This window comes from Sceloporus undulatus, chromosome 3 (assembly GCF_019175285.1).
Source record: "Sceloporus undulatus isolate JIND9_A2432 ecotype Alabama chromosome 3, SceUnd_v1.1, whole genome shotgun sequence".
NCBI classification, from domain to species: Eukaryota; Metazoa; Chordata; class Lepidosauria; order Squamata; family Phrynosomatidae; genus Sceloporus; species Sceloporus undulatus.
In genome coordinates this window covers 77,301,364-77,324,111 of record NC_056524.1, presented here as the reverse complement: position 1 = coordinate 77,324,111, position 22,748 = coordinate 77,301,364, and the positions used below count along the sequence as shown (strand labels likewise).

Genomic DNA, 22,748 nt, shown 5'->3' with positions numbered 1-22,748 from the left:
TGTGGAGATTATTGCATGTGTTTTTCTTCTGAGTTGGGCATGGGCTGAGTATGGGCATAAATCACTTAAAAATGGATGTTTTCACATACCTCCATGCCCAACTCAGAGGCTTCTCCCAGACTTTGTAAAGTCCCATTCTTTGCAAAGTCTGGATCAGGTACACAGTGCTTCTGAGCTGGGCATGGTGGCATGCAAAAACATCTGTTTTTAAGTGGTTTACGCCCATACCCAGCCCATGCCCAACACAGGAGAAAAACGGGTGCGATAATCTCCTGTGTTAAAGAAGATGTAGCATAAGCTTTCATTGACGTGGGAGTTATTCAGATGGTGAAAATAATCCAGGATGAATTTAGGTTGAACCTCCATTATTCAAATGCATCCCAAATGCACCTGATTAAGTTTTTTTTGGGGGGGGGGGGGGCCCCCCCCGCCCCCCCCCCCCCCCCCCCCTGGGTAAATTGTAGCCTGGGGTTTTTCTTGGGTTTAAAAAAAAAGATTTGTAGTGTTGGCAGTGAGAATAACTGATGCAAATAGACTCAGGATTAAACTATACATGTCCTGAACATGTTTCAAAGACATTCACATAATGGACTACCAGGTTTATTCAAGTGCTGGCATGTGTGAGCAACAAAACTCACAGAGATGCATTTCCATAGTGTAAAATAGCTCACCTGGAATACATGAGTGAGATTATTCACATTGTTCCATTAAAAAGAAACATGACATCTGTTGTTGTCTCAGCATCTCCATAAACATAGAGATAAAGATGCCGGCTTATTAATTACAGGGGGGAGAATTTTTTTTTGGAGGCAATGCTGTTATTTCATCCCCTCTGTATAGCTACATTACTGCATTGTGCCCTTGCTTCCAAAATCCCTTGTGTCCCTTCAATCCTGGAAATTAAGGATATATAGTGAAGTGTATAGTGCAAAAGATTGGCAGTGCTAGGGGAGTTGGTGAAAAGAACCCTCTTCACCCATTAAGTGAGTGAGGAAATAAGATGCAGTCTGCAGACCATTGACTACAGAAGAAGTAAACCCATTCACTTCTACAATTCCATTCATTTAACTATGGGTTTCTGTTGTGGAGAAGCAGAAGTTAAAAACAGTTTCAGTGTTTGAATAATTAGCTGTTGCATGCACAGTGAAAAGGGGAAACAAGCTGTGGCAAGGTTGCCCTAGCTTTCACTTCCTTTCACTGTAATTCTTTTAAGAGTCACATACCTCACAATAAGCAACACCAGTTCAATCTCTCTCACGCAGTCATCATCATGGGCAACTGGGTGGAAAACGAGGGACTCTCCATATTTGTCATTGTAAGTACAACAACCATACATTTAAAGTCATTTTCAGAATTTCTACTTGATTAATTTCATGAAAACCTCTTTCTACCCCAGAATATTTAAATAAATGCTTAACATCTAATTGTGAAATGTCTTGCAACTTTTTAAAGGATTCTGTTAACGACATAAATGTTCTTACTGTTGAAGTCATGCATTAAAAGTATTACACATTGTAAATGGTTATTTGAATCAATTAATTGTACTCTTAAGAAAATGTATATTTCTTTGATTTTGCCAATTTGGTCTCAAATGCTTCAGTCAAGGACAAAAGTATTGCATTCGAAGACAGGCAGTAAATGAAATGGACACAGACGTCATGACATATAGAAGCAACACTGGAGTTCTCAGACTTTCTTATTATATGTGAGACTAGGTTGTCTCTAAAACTAAGTAGACATTTATGCTAGTAAAGAAAAAAATGACAGGTAATGTAAGAGGATCATTATGAATAATTTTTTTTTATTTGTGTTGCATGCCACACAAGAGCCATCCTTTCATATAACCCATATAATTCACTACATATTTTTTAAAGAATTGCATACCAATAACATGAAATCTGTCTTGTTATTGGAAAAGTTATGCATATTCATTTATTATTGATGAAACTGATAATTAAGTTTGATAACTATCACATTTAAAGAACTGGTACAATGTACAACCCATGAGATTTTCAATCTGTGTTTGACAAATCTCTCAAAAAGTTAAAGGTTTTTTTTTTTTTTTTAGTATATGCATGTACATGTAAATACATGCATAACTTTAAACTCCAACTTTGATGGATTTAGTAGGACTTGATAAATACTTCATTACTCATGACATGAAGAAGGATCCAGGAGCTTCTCCACTGTATGATGACAGCAGCAAAAAACATTGTTTGGTTAACTTGGAAACAGATTGAAACATCCATGGTGGAATATTGGATTGTTAAAATGTCCGAGTGAGCCCAAATGGACAAATTAACATGGGTTCCAACTGAAGACTTTTTGAAGGATTGAAAACTGTTTATGTACTTTTTAAGCAATAAGAAATCTACTGTTGTAATAGTCTGTGGGTATGGTTCTTAATAATTTTAGCAGGATTATTTAGTTATCTAGTTGTAACTGTAATGGGACTAGAGTAATGGTTCCCCACACTTTTTGTTCTCCAGATATTTTGGACGTCAGCTCCAAGAATTCCTGACTGTTGGCCAAGCTGGCAGGGGGTTCTGGGAGTTGATGTTCAAAACACTTGGAGGACTAAAGTTTGGACTTCACTAGACTACAGGTTTTGTGTTTTAGTTAATTAGTTTTTTAGTATTTTAATAATAATAACAATAATAATAACAATAACAACAATAATATTTATTTATATCCCACCTCTCCCTATGGATCAAAGCGGGTTACAGTGAAAATAAAAATATGTAGTACAAGTATCATCAACATAATACAACCATCCCTCTGCCCTCCAATCCTCCACCCTCAACATAACCATTAAAACAAGTTAAACAATAAAATAGTTAAAAACAATTTAAAAATAGCAGATAGGAATGAGATAACTTGGGGCAGGTGCGGTAGTCCTTTTAATGAGAGGTCAGTCTGGGAAGGTCTGCCAGAAGAGATCTGTCTTGACCGCCTTTTTAAAGGCGTCAAGAGAGGTGATACGACAGATCTCCTCCAGCAGGTCATTTCAAAATTTTTGGAGTGGCAGCTGAAAAGGGTCCTCTGGGAAACCGCAGCCAGCCTGGTCTTCTTTGGCTGCAATAGATTCTTCCCAGAGGACCTGAGTGTGCAGGGTGGATTGTATGGAAAAAGGTGTCCCCGCAAGTAAACTGGGCCCAAGCCATGTAGGGCTTTAAAGGTAATAACCAACACCTTGTACTGTGTCTGGAAGCCTGATAGGCAGCCAGTGGAGAGATTTTAAAATCGGTGTTATATGGTCGAATCTGGATTTACCTGCGATCAGTCTGGCTACCATATTTTGGACCAGTTGAAGCTTCCAAACTTGGCACAAGGGTAACCCCAAGTAGAGTGCATAACAGAAATCAAGAAGAGAGGTTACCAGCGTGTGTACAACCGTTTCTAGGTCCCCTGGCTCCAGGTAGGGTCTCAACTGCCATATCAGCTGAAGCTGTTTAGTCTGTAGTGTTCTAGTTAGTGTGTAGTGTTCTATTGTTAGTATTAAGTGTTCTAGTTAGTATTATATATTAGTTTTAGTTTAGTTAGATCTATATATGTATTTTGTTTTGTTTGTTTATTCTTTTTCATTTCCTCCTCCCTATTTATATTTTCTATATATTGTTTTCTCATCTCTCTCTATGGCCCGTTACATATGGGCTTAAAAGTACGCGCTCCGCGCGTACTAGGGTTAAGACGAGGCGGTGCTTCTGCACTGCTCTAAGCCTAGTGCGTGTTGTGTGCGCACAAAATGGCGACGGCCATTCCACATGGCCGCCGTCATCTATACGTGACGACCGCGCCGCCTCCAAACGAGGCGGCGCGGTTGTGACGTATTGGGGTCGCGGCAGGGCGCCTAGGGCGCCCTTTCCGCGACCCCGGAAGGAGCTCCGTTTCGGAGCTCCTTTCTGGTTTGGTCCGCTGGGGGCAGCCTTCAGACAGCTGCGCCCAGCGGACCAAAGGATAAAGGGGCCAAACGGCCCCTTTCTCCTTCTCCCCGCCGCCGCGGGGTATCCTTGGGGCTTGAAGCCCCAAGGACACTCCTTTCCAGGCTGCGGGGAAGGGGCCTTTTGCCGCTTCCCCGCAGCCCGGAAAGTGATGGATCGGGGCTTCAGTGGCTGCCGCTCTGGCCACTGAGGCCCCGATCTGGCGGGGAAAGGTGCGCCTACAGGCTGCCCCAAAGGGGCGGTCTGTAACGCGCCTATATATGTTTTTATGGTTTTGTTTGAGAATTGGTGTTAAAATTTAGACAGACAGACAGACAGACAGACAGACAGAGGTCCAGGAGCAAGAAAGGCTCCATGTTTGAGTAGATTCTCACCAAAATGCTATCTCTGTGAAATGTCTTTCCATGTCAGTACACTCTTTCCTAGAGCAGTGTTTTGGAATACAACTCCCTGAAGAATCCTTCAGCCAGCATGGCCAGAGATTCCTGGAGTCATTTTTCCAAAATCTGTTCCCTTCTAATTTGGTAAAGCACTGGGACCTAGTCAGTAGCAATGGCCACTGTATGTGGCTGCAGTGGTTCTACTATCACTGTGGACTGACTTGGGGAATTATCTTTTAGTTGCCCCCCAAGGTAACATTGTCTGTTGCAGACCTTGTTGAAAATTCCAGAAATTGCTCTTAGATCCGGGTGGGACAAGGTAAAGGTTCAGTGCTGGCCCATGTTGAATAACTGGGAACCCAGGAAAAGAAGATGTGGACTGCTTTCAGCCCTGGCTAAGAATAATCACAACATAATGTTACTATGCTGAAGGTTTACATGCATTACACCTGGAGTGGGGAACTTACTATTAGGAAAGTGTTATGGTGCATGGATAGCTCCACACATGCATTTCTGTGTTCTCCTGGCCGCTATCAAGCCTCAAGATGGGTCCCTTGCTGCTGTTGCAGAGAAGTGGGGAGGCAATTCAAGTCATGGAGAAGGAGTTGGTCTCAGTTTGATTGTGAGCAGACCCAAGTGTATGTTCAAACAGAGTGCATCCACCTTCCTCTGGGAGCTCAGAGCAGCCAGACTTTCATGGTCTGAATGATTTTCTTCTCCATCAGTAAAATGACAGCAGTGGCTCCTTGCATGACATTTGCCAGTCAGTGGAAAGTTCAGAAGGGCAAGTGATTAGCCTCCACACCCTGTCCAAAAAAGGAATTACGTGGTGTGGTAAACTACACTTATATGCCCGTAAGTCACCAATAGGACACTGGCACTATTGTTTTAAAGTACTTTGACAATTAAATTCACTTTTTCTACTTAAGTAAAACATCAGTGACATCATTAAAATGAATTGGTTTAAATACTAAATGAAATGGTACAAACATAAAGTTGATCATGTCTATTTGTACCTTCTGGGTTTTCACTTTAGGGTTATCCTAAGCAGATAACCCACCTGACTGGTTCTGAGTACCTCAGGTATCTGCTAGAGTAGGGAAGGTTGCATACAAAGGGTTGAGGGACATTCTTGGCCCATCTCAACCCCACATCTGCTGAACCATCCCTGTTTTTAGGAACTAGAAATTACATTCCAATCTCAGCGAGTCTTTTTTTTTTTTAAGTTAATGACTCTTTTGCTTCTCCTCCTCCTCTCTGCTTCTGCGGGAAGGACAGTGTGGAAAAAAAGAGGTCAGTGTTGCTAGTGGACATGGCAAAACCACACTTCTTTGAATGATTTTTGTCCACAGCATTTTAAATTTAATTTCAGGGTATGAGCTGTTTGGGAATTACAGGATCCAGGGACCACTTGATTCCCACTCCCACCCCACTAAGTGCAGACCCTTCCCATTAATTTTGTTTCAGAGATATAGCAATATCATGATGCAAAAAAACAAGACTCAAAAGTATCCTAGGATCAAGGGCAAAACACTGTATGTAGCAAGCATACCCCAAAGAGTTGGTATAATCTAAACCTCTCTTCTTTAAATTAGAATCCTGTTGGTGAGTCACAACTACGTTAAACCTGTTGAAGCAATTACTGACTGGTTAGTCAACACATAAGTAAATCCAACTGACTTAATGGTTCTACATTAGTAAAGACTAACAACAGAATTTAGTTCTTAGACTTTGCATTTGCACTGCAGAAATAATGCCATTGGGCACCCCTTTAACTGCCATGGCTCAATACTATGGAATCCTGGGATTTGTTGTTTGTTGTGGCAACAGAGGTCTCTGAATATCTCACAAAACCACAAATCCTAGAATTCTATAACATTGAGCAACGGCAATTACAGCTGTGTCAAACTGTATTATTTCCGCAGTGCAGATACAACCTTTGTCATAAACCACCAAATGTGGGTATGTTAACAAAAGTTGTATTGCAGGAGCAAACAGAAAGCAGACTGGAATGTACCAGTAGATCTCTGGGTGATTTGTAGCAGATCTGCAAAAGGGTCTGCCATATGTAATCATGTGCTATTTGCTTTCCCCTTATCTTCAGAGGTTCTCACCTATAAAATATAAATCTTAATTGGTTGTCTTCAATTTGGTCTGCGTTGTTGTTGTTGAGTGCCTTCAAACCATTTCTGACTTCTGGTAACCCTAAGGCAAGCTTGTCACAGGGTTTTCTTGGCACGTTTGTTCAGAAGGGGGTTATCATTGCTATCTTCTGAGGCTGAGAGTGTGTGACTTGTGCAAGGTCACTCAGTGGGCTGCTGTGGCTGAGCAGGGATTCAAACCCTGGTCTCCAGAGTCAAAGTCGAATACTCAAATCACTGCATTATGCTAGCTGTCCACAGTGAAAGTTCTGTATTAGGCTTCCTTGTGTATAGCTGCTCAAATGTAGATTTGTACAATCTGTGGTTCATGAGTATAATAGATAATTTGTTCCCATCCACTATTTTGTACCTCGCACTGTTTAATGGACTTTGGTGTTCCTATAAAGAACAAATCAATACCTCCCAAGCCCGAAGTTACCCTCGCCCTCTTGTAAAGGACTGAAAATAATCTCAGATATGTATTTCTTCCTTCAGTTAGTATGGCTGGGTTTAAATGTCTTCCTCTTCTGGTGGTACTACCTAGTATATGACCTTGGGCCACAGTTCTACTATACAAGAGAACTTCTTGGGGTAAGTACTAGATGTCTGTTTTCTCTGTAATGTAGAGAGACAAGATTAACTTCATCTGTCAAAAGAGGGGAATCCATACTTAACAAAAATTCAATTTTTTGAAATGTTGTAATTTGGCTTCAGCCTGACTGTTATAAAATGCAGCTTTCCAGTTATGTCCCCTCCTGTTCAGTTTTAAGCAATCCTAAAATTTCCTGTTTGGTTGACTTCCTCTAAGTGTTTGCATTTCCCTTTTTCTTCTCCCACTTCTTATCAGACTCAACTGCCTAGTCCCTCACTTGAAAAGCTGTTATTTGAAAAATGCTGATGGCATTATGATAAGATTCCATGAGCTGAAGCCACAGAAACCCCACCCCACTCCACTCCCCACCATTGGCTGGGTTCTTGAGACAAGGCACCATTAGAATCCAAAACAGTGGATGACCTGGAAAGAGCCACACATTTTTAAAAGCATGTAAAACATTTCCTCTATTAAAATGTAATACTTTCAAGTTTTGTGGGGCCAAAACAGTATTGCAGCAGTGAAGGGGAAACAGAGCAAGGGAGGGAAAGTAGGGAAAGTAGTATCCATATAACACTATGGCAAAGATAGTGAAAATAGTTATTATTTTGGCCTAAATCCTATTTTTAGTCTTGACTAGAGTAGACCCATTGAATCAATTGGATTTGCCTTTGTGTCGACTCATTATTCAACAATTGATTCAATGGGTGTACTCTTTTTGGGACAAACCAAGAGTATGCCATCCATACAGCAGGGTAGGGCATAGAGCAAAGATTAACAATGTATGACTCACCAGATGCTGTTGGACTACTATTCCCATAATCCTTGGCAAATGCCTATTCTGGCAGGCAGGGGGTGATGGGAGGTGGATGCCCCCAATATCTGGAAGACCACAGGTGTTTACAGCTGGACTATAGTTCCCATCATTCCCCAACCAGCATAAAGGTTTTAGTCAGCACATCTAAATTGGAGCCCAAGTTAGGTAATGTACCAAGTGAATCCACATTAGACTTATATAGTAATATAAATCTAATGTGGATTCACTTGGTACATGAAATTCAATTCATTAGCCTTCTAATTCTTTTCCAATGTATTTTTCAGCTAATGCTTTTTGGTGAATTATGATTCCATGTTCTTATGTTTAGCCATACCTGGCATTGGCCCGGGCACCTGCAGCATGCCTGAATTTCAACTGCATGCTGGTTCTGCTTCCAGTATGTCGAAATCTGCTCTCTTTCCTCAGAGGCTCAAGTGCGGTAAGATGCAGATTTTGCTTTCACATCTTCATAAAAGGCAGTAGCCATCCTATGCAGATAATATTTGGATTGATTTATCTTAATCTACATTGCATTTATTTGGTGCAACCTGTTCTAACGAAGCTTCTCAAAAGTACTCTGTGACATTCTCCCTGTGTCAAACATATATGACAACATTCATGATCATAGAATTCAAGGACATAACCATGTTAGTCTGGAAAATCAGCATGCAAAGGGATCTTGCAAAACCTTTGAGATTGACTGAAATATAGATGGTGGTAGCATGAGCTTTCATAGACTTGAGCCGAGACCAAGTGCATCTGAGGAAGTAGGCCCAAGTCTACAAAAGCTCATGGTGCCAGCTCCTATTTGTCAGTTAGTCTCAAAGGCCCCTTTGCATAACATTCATGATATATAGTCATACATAACTTTCCCTCCTGTTTTCACAAAATACAGAAGAACTTTCAAAATGTGGTCACTACTTCAAGACCTCAAGGATTAGAGCTCTTTGCTCACCTGCCTTCCCACTCCTGTGGAGCAGGATGGCAAGGGAGTGAAATCTGTATTAAGCATGGAGTAGAAAAGCTCACCCATAATATTATCTAACCAATCTTGGACTATGGATGGGTGGAATCTACTCCTCATTCCAATGGCTTGCCATACACCTCCAAGAGAGTGTCACCCAAGCATGCCTCCTTAACTACTTTCAATATAGATGTATGTTGTTTACACAGTTGACATTTCTAAATACAAATTTCAAAATCTTATATTTGTACTTATACTCCCAGTTGGATAGTGGTTACATGTAATGGTAGTTTCAGTTACATAACAGCTTCAGTTGCATAGAATTCATGCATCTGTTTCAGTGAAGAGATAAATCTATTACATAGATAGATTCACCAGCGAGAGCCATTCAGCTCAAAGGTGAAGTAGGAACTAACCACCACATGGGATATCAGCATTGTTGCTGCTGTTTGCCTTCAAGTCATTTCTGACTTACGTTGACCCTAAGGCGAAACTGTCCTGGGATTTTCTTTGCAAGATTTCTTCAGAGGAAGTTTATATTTCCCTTCATCTCAGACTGAGAGATTGTGAGTTCCTCAAGGTAATCCAGTGGCTTTCCATGGCTGAGATTCGAACCCTGATCTCCAAAGTCCTAGTCAATGCTTAAACACTACACTATACTGGCTGTCATAGGATATGCTATCATGTCTATATTGTCTAAATAACATATTTCTTAAGGCATGTCCCCAAAGAAGTGCAATTTCTGAGATGTAACTTGAGTTAACATAAAATGGCATTAATAGAACATGGTAAGCTAAAGTTGGTTTTGGTTTGGTTTTTTCAGTTTGATAAATAACAGTTTTCTTTTTACTAAATCTGGACTATTTTTTAAATTACTTTCACACTATTGAGACAGAAGCATCCATATCTAGGCACACTTTATTGGGCATGTTGCCAGAGTGAGACTCATCTTAGACGGAAAGTGGCTGAGAATTTCCCAAGGCTGATGGAGGCAGAAACAAGTCTTGCTATTTTTATGTTGGCTGTTTTGTGAAGTAAGACAAGGATCTAATCACACAAGGCTCTTAAAACTACTGAGCTGAGACATATGTTCCTTAGCTCTTTATATGAATTTTTGGCAAGATATTATAGCAAAGGAAGAAGAAGTGATGTGCCATGTGAAGACTTCTTCTTTTCTAAGCTTCCACATTTTGAATGTAATTGAGTTCAGAGGAGCAATTTATGCTATTGAATTAGGAGAGCTGCTGGAAGAAAACCTCTTTTGCCTTCTAAAAGGCAGATTATGGCCCGACCCAGATGGGCCTATAGTGCGCCCTCATCACGTGCTAGGGGTTGGCTGAGGGCACACTGCCCCTACATGCCTCACCCCTCACACATGACGAGGGTGTCAAAATGGTGGCGTCCTATACAGATGGGCGCTGCCATTTTGATGTGACAGACACCTAGCGTCTGCATGTCATGGCATAATGTCACAAGTGCGCCATTGGTGCAATGTGTTGCCATTATGGCACTGTAAAAAGAACCCACTTTTTGCGAGTTCTTTTTGCTCCATGAGGGAGCCTCACGGTTTGTCCGCTGCAGCTTCCTCGCGGAGCAAAACAAGGTGCGGGCAGACCACCTTTTTTGGGAGGTCTGTACCCCACCTATAATACTTGATTCCAATGTGGCTTCATGTGCAGACTAATTTGGGCCAGATTCACCCAAGAAAAATATGAAACTTCCTTATAGCTGCGGAACAGGGTAAATAGTCCATCCTTCTGTTATTTTATTTCAAGTCTGTAATTTCACTTCTGCTTTCACAAATAACATGCACTACTTCTGATATATTTCTGAACAAAAACAGTGGCAGGGATAATGACCTGAGTCAGCAGTAAAGATTCTTTTCCCCATTTCAAAAACAGAGATTAATGAATTATGTGTCAATCATATTTATTTATGTATTTATTTATCCATTCGTTTATACATACACACATACCATCACCCATCAACTTAGAGTTGAAGGGAGGAATTAGAGAAATACATAAAAAGACAGAGACAGAGGTGCTCCTGGTCAGTCTTAAGGCAACTCAGGGAACAGGGACATTGTCTGTGTTGGACGGGATTACACTGAAATCTCAGGCTCACAGCTTTCCTGGACTCAACTCTGAGCCTGGATGCCCAGGTTTCATCAGTGGCAAGGAATGCATTTGCACAGCTAAAAGTAGTGCACCAGCTGCACCTGTTCCTTGAGATGTCAATTCTGGCTACAGCCACACGTGCTTTGATTACATCCTATTTGGACTATTATAATGCACTCTACATGGAGCTGCTTTTGGAAACTGTTCAGGAACTTCAGAGAGTCCAAAATGCTACAGCCAGTTATAGAGAACATATAACTCCCTTGTTAAAACAGTTTCACTGGCTGTTAGTTCATTTCTGGGTACAATCTAAAGTATGGATCATGACCTATAAAGCCCTATATGTTTTAGGTCCAGACTATTAGAAAGACCATGTTCCCCCATATGAACCTGCCAAAATTCTAATATCTATAAGGGAAGTCTATCTCTGGATCCTGCCACCAGCACAGGCTCACTTGTTGAGGATATGAGACATGCCTCCTCAGTGGCTGCTCCTACCCTCCAGAACTCCCTTCCACAGGAAGCTAGGCTGGCCTTCTCCCTGCTTTCCTTTCACCAGCAGGCAAAGACATTTTTGTTTAAGCAGGCTTCTACTGTGCAAGCAGAGGAAATAACTGTGATGTTTAATTTATCTTTTAAAACTTCTGTGTGTCTATAGTTTTTTGTGGTTTTGCGGGGCTATGTGGCCATGTTCTAGAAGAGTTTATCCCTTATGTTTCTCCAACATCTGTGGCTGGCATCTTCAGAGAGTGTTGGCATAGAAGAGAGCTGGCCATGAAAGCCTTCGACTTCACTTTTGTGTGTTTTTTAAAAGATTTTATACTGTTCTATGTGGTGATTTTAATTGGTAGTAGTAGTAAGATTTATTCAGTCGTTGACCAGTATACAATTTTAATAGGTGGTGGGGTTTTTTACAATTTTATTCTCAAGCGTTTTTTTTTTTTCAACTGATTTTCTGTGGTAGTTACCTTGGTCTTACTCTGGGAGAAAGGCAAAATACAAATGAACTAAATAAATAATAAACTAACCACAACCCAGGCCGTAAAATAGGAATGAACAAATTGATATTAAGCAAAATGTAAAACCCATTTTAATTGCTGGGCCCTAAAGAACAGAAGACTCTGTCCTTGGAACCAAAGAAGATAAAAGTATGGTTGCTATACAGGCCCCTCTGAAGGGAAAATACTACAAATGGAACACCACAATTCAGAAAACCCATTCTTGGTCTTCTATCTGCCTCGAGATATGGTTTTAGGATCAAATTATACACTATATTAATTACACTGTATGTAGCTGAAAGATTTTTTTCCTTTTTACTTAGAAGTAAATATGGAGTACCCAACAATTATTTTATGGATTGAAGGAGCCCCTTGAAGGATTGAAGAACCCCACTTTCCAAATGAGTGGGGTGGGAAATGAAAGTTTTTATTTCCTTTTATAGCATCCAATGCTACATCAATATTGTTCAGTAGAGCCCCTACCTTTCTGTAGCACATTTTCAGAGATTCAGGAGTTCATTGGTGAGGGAAGGGGAAGCATCCCATTCCATCCCCTTGTGAGTCCCTCAGGAATTATGAGGACCACTGAGACCATGTGATGAGCTGCATGAATACAATCAAAAACAAGTGATCAGTTATGCGTGAATGTCATAGTTATATGGTTATTTATTTTCTGCATTATGTTATGGGCTTTGCTGGGTGCCAGGTGGGTGTGAAAATCAAAGTCATGCTGTGTGCCATCAAGTTTCACATCTGGCACATAATCAGTTCTATCATTTTATTCATATCTGTATCTGTATTTGTACCACCTTTGATAAAACACATCTATTCAGACTTCCTCTTTTCAATCAATAGTGCTGCTCAGTGCGTGTCAGAAGACAGCTGGACAGGAACCTCACATTTCACAAACTGGTGGCCTGGATGATTGCACTCCATACTAGTAAGTGTTATGAAAGTTTACATTATTATGCAGTCTCATTGCTTTCTGAGAGCACCAGTCTCATTTCAGTGTGTGTGTGTGTGGGGGGGGATTCTGGAGAGGTACAGAAAGTGGCAAACAATCTGTATGTTTTGTGGTTTCAAAATGGTAATGGTGATGGCAAATGGGTATCTGGAACAGAATAGATTTTTGGGGGGGGGGGGGGGGTGATCAGACCACCATACTGCACACCATACTGCTAGCTGGAGTCATCTTAGAGGTGGTGGTGGAACTTTCCTGGCTTGTTGTGCTGAGGCATTCATGTTGTGGGTGGTTCAGGAGACTTCATGACTACCATGTGTCTATCCCAGATTATATCTGCCTACATTGACGCTGCACAGTCCATTCTTAACCTTGTTTGCTGTGCTGGATTGGATGTGGTGATTTTGAAGGGTAGCAGAGGATTAATCAGGACTGTCCCTGCAAAACTGGGACAGTTGGCGGTTATGAAGTAGTCCCAAGTAACTTTCACAAGCTCTGAAACTATAGTTAAAGGAATGGCTTTTATTACAGTTAAAACATTTGCTGGCCATTGTGGCTAACAATAAAGGCTGGGTCTTCCTTATCCAAAATGGTTGGGACCAAAAGTGTTTGAGATTTTGGTTGTTGTTGGATTTTGGAATACAGTACCTCTATTTGCATACAGAATGAGATAGCTTGAATATGGAACACAAATCTAAACACAAAATTCATTTATATTTCATATGCACCTTAAAAACATAACCTGAAGATAATTTTATACAATATTTTAAATACTCAGCAACCCAAGAAAAACGTTTTGGGGTTTTTGAGCATTTCAGATTTTGGAATTCCAGATACGGGAGACTCAACCTATAGATCCAAACGAAATAATGAAGCATACAAGTTAAAAGCCAAAGAATGCTAAGCTGTGTCTGCATGCCTTGTGTGTCAACAAGGTTACTATGCGGTGTTTTGTGAAAGGTGTCACTAGTCAAAAGGAATTAGGGAAGCAGGGTTCTAAGAGTGGGGAAAGGGTACTTCAAGTCTGATTTTCTACACTACTTTACCATCTTCTCTGGTCTTCTTTTGCTTTAGCAATCCACACAATTGCACACTTATTTAATGTTGAAAGGTTGGTTGATGCACGTAATGAAAAGGAACAGAACATCCAGGCTGTGCTGTCTAATTTGGGCGATCGTGAAGGAGAATCCTACCTGAATTTTGCCCGAAAGAAACTTATGGTAAGGAATAATTTTTCCTGGAAAAGTAGTTGGTTAGTGACCATTAAATTCATTGCTGCTCCACCATAATCCTTACCACCCACCACCACCACCTTATGGGACGCTGTTCCCTTAGCTCAGGTGTGATGAACCAATGACCTTACAGATATTGTTGGACTCTTCAGTACCCATCAGCCACAGTCAGTGTGATCAAGGATGTTGAGAGTGGTGGTCAACCACATCTGGGGGACACACAGATGCCCCTCTCCTGCTTTAGCTATTTTGAAGAATGAAAAATATGTAATCTATTTTTGTTAGGTTTGTTTATGTTGCTATTCTTTTTCTTTCACAGAACCCTGAGGGAGGTCTCTATGTAGCATTTACGACCTTGGCAGGTCTCACTGGTGTCATCATCACATTGTGTCTCATATTAATAATCACATCATCTACTAAAACAATTCGAAGATCATACTTTGAAGTATTTTGGTTCACCCATCATCTGTTTGTTATCTTTTTTGCTGGTCTTGTCATCCATGGAGCTGGGTAAATATATGTATTTATTCAGAGCTACAATTAAATGATTACATGGAGACAGTATCATAACATCTTAATTAGGAACAAGAAAAGATCTAGAACAATGAATTACCTTTCAAGTTTTATATAAAACTCTTCTACAGATTACTTATTAATCTGTTACAAGAAGAAATTAATTTTGGGAAAAGTGAGCATACTGGATGTCTCAGGTAGAGTACTGTACTATATATACTTGACTATAAGTTGAGAAATATATGCCCCAAAATGGATTCCAAAATCATGGGTCAACTTATATACAGGGCAGTAAGTTAATACTGTTTATAAAGTTCCTAAAAGAAGTGTGCACCCTTCCTTCATAGCTAGAGATCTTTAAACAGCTCCCCATTTGAGTCCCTGTATGCACTCTCTTCTGTATGTTTGTATGTATCTTATCCCTCAGCCTTCCTTTGCAGCCAGAGCTAACAAACAGCTGGTGAGACAATGGAGATGAGGAGAGGGGGGTTTGCTTTCCTGTTTGAATCCCCGCACACTCTCCTGTCTCTCTCAGGCCCTATTCCCACTCGCCCATTTGCCCTGGATAGAACTGGGCAGATCTGGTCCCCCCCCCCTCCCCCGAATCTGCTTGGAAACAAGTGCCCACTATGTTTCACCTTGATCAGGGTAATGTACCACTCTGAAGTTCACATTTGCGGTACCGGTTTAAAATGAAGGCTCCTTTGCTGTCAATCAAATTCACTTCTGCTTTCATCAAAGGTGATGAAAGGTAATGTTTTTATAAATCTTGTAAGCCGCCCTGATCATTTTTTATGGAAGGGCGGGGTATGAATAAAATTTATTATTATTATTATTATTATTATTATTATTATTATTATTATTATGTTTCCTTCAGCCATTGGCCAACGGAATGGGTGCTTTCCCACTCCTTTTTAAAAAAAACAACCAATGGTGGCAGTGTATGCGTATTCTGTCAACCTGTCAAATTTTAAAAACCTCCAGGTGTGTGTGTGTGTGTGTTATGTATATTTATGTCACTACAGATTATGGCAACCCTAAAACGACCCCATCCTGGGGTTTTCTTGGCAAGATTGGTCCAAGGAGATTTGCTAATGCCTTTCCCCTGAGGTTGAGAGAGTGTGACTCCCCCAAAGTCATGGGTTTCTGCAGCCTTCCAGTCTCCCCTTCACTTCTAGCCCAATGCTACCTCTGAAGCCCTTGCCTTCCCCCCATGCCATCCTCTTCCCATCACAATAATAATAATAATAATAATAATAATAATAATAATAATAATTCCTCACCCAAGAATGCCATCTCTGCATCCTCTTGCTTTGCTTTCCCTCCTTGCAACCCCAGAATGCCTCACATACACATATAATAATAATAAGAAGAATAAGAATAATTCCTTACCCCAAAATGCCATCTCTGCATCCTTTTGCTTTGCTTTTCCTCTGATTGCCACCCCAAAATGACATCTATCCTCATCCCAGAATGCCATCTCTGCATCCTCTTGCTATGCAACCCCAGAATGCCTCACATACACATACACATATGTAGCAAAAGCATTCTGTATCAATTTGCCAAATTTAAAGAGAAACATTTGTAACATTCACATTGTAACATTTGCATATTACACACAAAAAATAATTAAAAAAAAAGCTTCTTGCAAAGTGAGGTGCCGTGCCGGGAGCAAGCAAATGAAAGGGAAATGTAGCACACGCATACTCATTCTATCAAAATGTATCAATAGAACTATTCGCATAGTCTGTCAAAAATAAAAAATTACAAAGAGAGAGAGAGAGAGAGACTGCCTGCGAGAGGGAGGCATGTTCCGTCCGACCTAATCCCTCCCCTGAACTTCGCCCTTCCTCCTGCTCCTTCCTCCTCCTCCACCACCCCAATGAAGGGGAGACATGGTCCGCCCTTTGCCCTCCCTCTGACCTAATCCTCCCCTGAACTTGACCCGAACATGACTGGGGCCAAGTTCATATTTGCCGGGACCCAGTTTTTCGCAAAAGATACAGGTAAAACTCCACTTTCAAAAGATCCGTACCAAGGGGCATTTGCCCTTGAACGGGTGTGCAAACCTTGAATTCGGGTGTAGAAGAATCGAGGCCAATATGAACTTCCCGCTTTTAATCCGGTTCCTGAACCCGGGGTAAAAGGTAGTCTGAATGGCCCCTCTGTGTGCCTTATACCTCAACCTTCCTTTGTAGCCAGAGCTAGCAAACAGCTGGTGAGGCAAGGGAGGGAGAGAGATTATGCTGAGGCTTGTACCCCATTTTGCAAGCCATGAGCCTTGGAGATCCTGGGGATGAAGGGAAGAGAGAGAGAGGTTTGTACCCCATTTTGCAAGCCATATATTAAAATTATTTTAAAATATTGTATAAAATTATCTTCAGGCTATGTGTGTAAGGTGAATTTTGTGTTTAGAGATGGGTCCCATATCCATGCTATCTCATGTCCATATATGTAAATACAGGTATTCCAAAATCCCCCCAAAAAACTGAAATCTAAAACACCTCTGGTCCCAAGCATTTTGGATAAGGAATACGCAACCAGTAATTACTTTAGCATAATTCAAGATATTATCTAATGGAGAAGAGAGAGAGAGAGAGTGAAGAAAGAGAAGTGGGAACAGGTTAGAGTGATGCATTAAAGAATGGATATAAAAAAGAAAACATCAACTCTGCAGATATGCAAAGTAGCAATTAGTGAGTATATGCAGTGGTTACTATTTCTAAAAATAAATGGGAAGAGTTTCCATTGTTCCTTTGTAACGTTATGCTTTTCTGTAATCAATTGTTTGTCCTTGTAATAGCGTGGTCTTATTGATCAATAGAATTTACATAAATTCAGACTAATCAGGTTTTTAGGATTTAGCTGGCTTAGTCTAGTTGGAATTAAGAACTGGATTTAGACCTAAATCTATAAGACATTTTTATTTCAAGTGGGGCTTCTATGATTATCTTCCTCAACTGAACACACTTTCTTTTTTCTTTTGAATGAATGCTATTGATGTAAAAGTCTAAAAACTTCTAAATTGCATAGGTGATCAAGAAGAATGGCAAAGTAGTTAACATTCAAGTACATTGAACTATATTGGTTATACAAAAATTATTTGTGGTGTTGGTTTCTCCATCATATCTTGAAACTGAATGACCACAATACATATGCTGTGATTGTCTATTAGTAGATGTCAGAACCACAAGACTGATGTGATGCAGTGTTCTTGAAATATTGAAGATGGGGAGGGAAAAGTTTCATAACTTTGACAGAAATACCAAAGCTGTCTGCAGGTGACAACAAATGAATTGCATGTCTCAGAGAGACTAATGGGAAAAGTGCTCAGTGTGATACCATGATACTGGCTTCCTTACCTTTACCAAAAGAGGAACATACATTTGTCTAGTGTTTTATTAATGCATTTAGCTTCTGCTCTAGGCCAGGATTTCTCAAATGGGGTTCCCTTGAATCTGAAAGTTTCACAAGAGATCATGACTGAAAAAGAACATTAAACTTCATGTGACACATGATATAAGCGCTCATGGTAGTGGGAAGGGATCAAACAGTCCAGTAGCAATTTCATTAGAGATCTTTCAGCCTTGCATGGCAATGCGTAATAGAACTGTATTGTTTCGGTTGTGTCCATTCTCAGCTTTTGATGCCAGATAGGGGAGGTTGTTGATTATTGGAAAGCACTGTGTGACATGGTCAGGTGGGTGGTAGACTAATGGCATCAACCGCTTCATGCTGAATTACAGCCCCCAACTTCCCCTTACATGCTGCCAACTGAATTCCACCAGCAAACAAGCTCCACCAATGTAGCAGAAAATCAGAGATGCATTTTCATGGTAAAGAAGAAAATTTTACCTGTCACAGTGCAGCTGCCCGCTCCCACTTTGCTGTTGTTTTAAACATTGCAAAACATAGAATCATAGAATCATAGAGTTGGAAGAGACCACAAGGGCCACCCAGTCCAACCCCCTGCCATGCAGGAAATCCAAATCAAAGCATCCCCGACAGATGGCCATCCAGCCTCTGCTTAAAGACCTTCAAAGAAGGAGAGTCCACTACACTCCGAGGGAGTTTGTTCCACTGTCGAACAGCCCTCACTGTCAGGAAGTTCCTCCTAATGTTGAGGTGGAATCTCTTTTCCTGTAGCTTGCATCCATTGCTCTGGGTCCTGTTCTCTGGAGCAGCAGAAAACAAGCTTGCTCCCTCCTCAATGTGACACCCCTTCAAATATTTAAACAGGGCTATCATATCACCTCTTAATCTTCTTTTCTCCAGGCTAAACACCCCCAGCTCCCTAAGCCGTTCCTCATACGGCATGGTTACCAGACCCGTCACCATTTTAGTCGCCCTCCTTTGGACACGCTCCAGTTTCTCAATGTCCTTTTTGAATTGTGGTGCCCAGAATTGGACACAATATTCCTATGGATTGTGATGGATTGTGAAGTCACTTACATTGTAACAATTTTCTATTTTTTGTTATTTTCTCATTTAGTTATATATTATGGCCCCATATTTTATATTTTATTAGTATTTGTGTTTTACAATATGGAGATTTTTAAAGCTGAGTTCTGAAATGGGAAAGAAGGATGCCAGACATGGGACTGAAAACAATTCCATTCAGATTGGTGATGAATTTACAATCTTTTGGATCATGTCACTGCATTATCTACACCTTGGTGATTATGCTAATAAATTGCAGTTAGAATAATTTTTATGATGGGGTTCCCTGAGACCTGAATATTATTTCTAGGGTTCCTGCAGGGTAAAAAGGTTGGGGAAAGGCTGCTCTAAACAGTACAGAATGAGCAGAAGATTCTAATACAGTGCCAATTTAATTGGAATTGATTTTATTGTACATTATTAATGCTATTTTATGCAAAGGGATCTTGTAGCACCTTTGAGACCAAGTGTGGAAAAGATGTTGTAGCATAAATTTTCATAGACTTTGCCTGCTTCCTTAGATTCTCCAAGGTGCTACAGGATGCCTTTGCACACTGATATCCCAGACTATATTGATATTGACATTGGCTATTAATTCTCAGACGGATTGTACGTGGACAGACAAGGAGTAGTTTGAAGGTGCATGATCCAAAAATCTGTGCCAGGAATTACACCAATTGGGGGACACTGGACTCTTGTCCTATACCACAGTTTGCTGGAAATCCTCCTATGGTAAGAGCTATGCTTTATTTGTTATCTGTCTGTCTGTCTAGCTATCTATCTGTGTCTGTGTGTGTGTGTGTGTGTGTGTGTGTGTGTGTAAAATGTTAATATTAATTATCAGCAACCAGATTACTGTTAAAAAGGATAGAATAATTTCAACAACTGACTCTCTGTAGCCAAATGAAGACTTATTTTAAAGTGGTTTTTAAGTGCTTTTATCTTTTTTAATTGTATTCTATTTTTAATAAATTATGTTTGAATATTGCAATAGTTTAATTAAGTTTTTAATTGTACTGTACAGTATTTTTAGAAAGTAAGCCACTGATTCTCAATGTGTGTGTGTGTGGGGGGGTGGAAGCAGGGTAATAATAATAATAATAATAATAATAATAATAATAATAATAAATAATAATAAATATTATTATTACTACTATTATTATTCTCCCATGCATACATCAGTAAATGACTGCTTGTTGAAATAAATAAATAAATAAATAAATGTTATACATGTATTTCCAATGGTTAGATGAAGCAAAGGGCAAGATCACTCTTCTCAGGAATAGACTTTAGGAATTAGTTCAATATGAATTAAGTAACTTCCTAAATAGACCAAAAAAACCCCAAAAAACACCCCACCTTGCAAAATAAGAAGTTCTGTTCTGAACACTGGGTGTGGTGTAATGAATACACTGAGCTATGTCAAGTTGAATGCTGTTGTAACCTTATTGTGGGTACAAACTCAAGCTGAATCCAGAGAAAACGGAGGTACTTGCCATAGGTTCCTTAGGTCTGGGGAGGGAAATTTGTCCACCTCTCCTTGATGGGGTCACACTTCCCCTAAAGGATGAAGTTCGCAGTTTGGGAGTACTTCTGGGTCCGTCTCTACGTTTATCATCTCAGGTGGATGCGACGGCCAGAAGTGCTTGGTACCAACTTCGGTTGATACACCAACTGTGACCCTACCTCAGCTGAAAGGACCTTGAAGCTGTAGTGCATGCTCTGGTAATCTCTCGTCTTGACTTCTGCAATGCGCTTTACATGGGGCTACCCTTGTATCAAGTTCGGAAGCTTCAATTAGTGCAAAATGCGGCAGCCAGGTTGGTCACTAGTTCTTCGACACTTGACCATGTAACACCCATTTTGAAAGATCTACACTGGCTCCCAATTAGCTTCCGGGCACAATGCAAGGTGTTGGTCATTACCTTTAAAGCCCTACATGGCTTGGGTCCACGTTACTTACGGGAACGCATCTCCCTATACAATCCGCCCCGGCACTCTTAGAACAAGTGGGAAGAACTTGTTGGAGATACCAGCATTCAAACATGTTTCTACTTCCCTAAAGGCATTCAGCATAGCTGCCCCTAGACTTTGGAATGGACTCCCAGAGGAGACCCGCCTTGTTACATCCTTAGAAATCTTTAAGAAGGCAGTAAAGACAGAACTAATGCTGCAATATTGTAATTGTAATTTTAACCTTGCTGTGATCCCGCTTCGATCCATTGGGAGAAGCGGGAAGATAGAAATAAAAATTATTATTATTATTATTATTATTATTATTATTATTATTATTATTATTAAACAATGTAGCCATATGTTCATTTAACATACGCCATGTTCAGGCATTTGTCTAAACATGTTTCAGAGTAAATCTGGGGGCATGGCTGATGCATGAATTCTGCCTTCCCAACACCAAATACCTGGGTCTAAATTATATCTTTGTAGGTTAAGCATGAAGTTCTGAAGATAGTTAAATGCACACATTCACCTGAATATACTTACAAAGCTCCTATGAGTGAGAACCCAACCTTAGTGAGGTTCCCAGTCATGGGAGCTTTATAATCATTAATAGGTAGAGAGCCCTTGTTAGGCCTTCACACTCAACCTATGTAGGCCTAGTTTACTTTTGAATGCTCAGAAAATATGTGTGGTGGGGGGGGGGGGGGGGGAGGGACTGGGTTTATGTGGATATTCACATCCCTGTCCTCTATTTTAGCCCTACACATGTTCAGGCAGACACATGTCATTAATGTGATGAGGCAGGATTTCCCCATAACATTGTGATTAAAGAGGACTTATCCCGGGAAGAACCAGTAATGCTCCACCAACAAATCGTTCACAGGGAAATCCCACAAGGTGTGAGAAGATCTTTCCCACGGTCATGCAAATGTCCCAGGAAAATAACCCCCGATTTCTTCCCGATTTCCCCCCATGTGATAAAGTCCTTAATCTTCTCGTTCTTTTGACAGACATGGAAATGGGTGGTGGGGCCTATGATTCTATATGTGTTGGAGAGGCTGGTGCGCTTTTGGAGATCACAGCAAAAGGTTGTTATCACAAAGGTAAGAATTCAAAAGTTTATGTTTATCATATAATATTTGTAGATTGTTTATTTTCCTACAATTGTCTTGTGGTCTGTCATTCTTTTTTTAATCATTCTTTTTTACATTTATTATAAGTAAACAACTATATATAAAACATATCACAACAATAAAGCAAAATAAAGCAATTCATCTCACAAATTTGAATTATATTGCAGGTCTCCTTCTTGGGTTCTGTTCAATGTCAGGAGCTGGACAGACTGCCTCTAAGGGGTTGTCTGCAGTCACTCCTTTCAGCGCTGGATTGAGACCACTGCAACTACAGTACATGCCGCGGCCCTGATCTGGCCTTTCTGCAGCGCAAAAAGGAGCTGCAAAAAGCAGCTCCTTTTTGCAGCATAGAAAGGGCACCATAGCCACTGACAGTATGGCTTTTTGGTGCTCCTTTGGCCCTGTGTCATCTGGATGTAGGACCAGAGGAGTGCTGTGATGCTGCCTGCCATGTGGTGGGGCATGCGGCGCCATGCCAGCATGAGGGCGGAGAGGGAGGCGTGTGTTGTGTGGACGCCACACCCCCAATCCACCCCAATGCCGGTCTTTATGGCCGGACT

General features: G+C 40.6%; 1 protein-coding gene across 1 annotated transcript in view; it reads left to right on the top strand.

Annotated features, from left to right (window-relative positions):
• Positions 1–1,222: 1,222 nt before the first annotated feature.
• The window catches only part of LOC121927171 (cytochrome b-245 heavy chain), a 31,705-nt gene continuing 10,179 nt past the window's right edge, over positions 1,223–22,748 (top strand). Inside the window, exons 1-8 of the mRNA XM_042460781.1 lie at positions 1,223–1,315; positions 6,958–7,053; positions 8,200–8,310; positions 12,806–12,890; positions 13,986–14,131; positions 14,463–14,653; positions 19,699–19,828; positions 22,066–22,158. Coding sequence (XP_042316715.1) covers positions 1,271–1,315; positions 6,958–7,053; positions 8,200–8,310; positions 12,806–12,890; positions 13,986–14,131; positions 14,463–14,653; positions 19,699–19,828; positions 22,066–22,158 — 897 coding nt within the window. The 5' untranslated portion in view covers positions 1,223–1,270. The remainder of the gene's footprint in view (positions 1,316–6,957; positions 7,054–8,199; positions 8,311–12,805; positions 12,891–13,985; positions 14,132–14,462; positions 14,654–19,698; positions 19,829–22,065; positions 22,159–22,748) is intronic.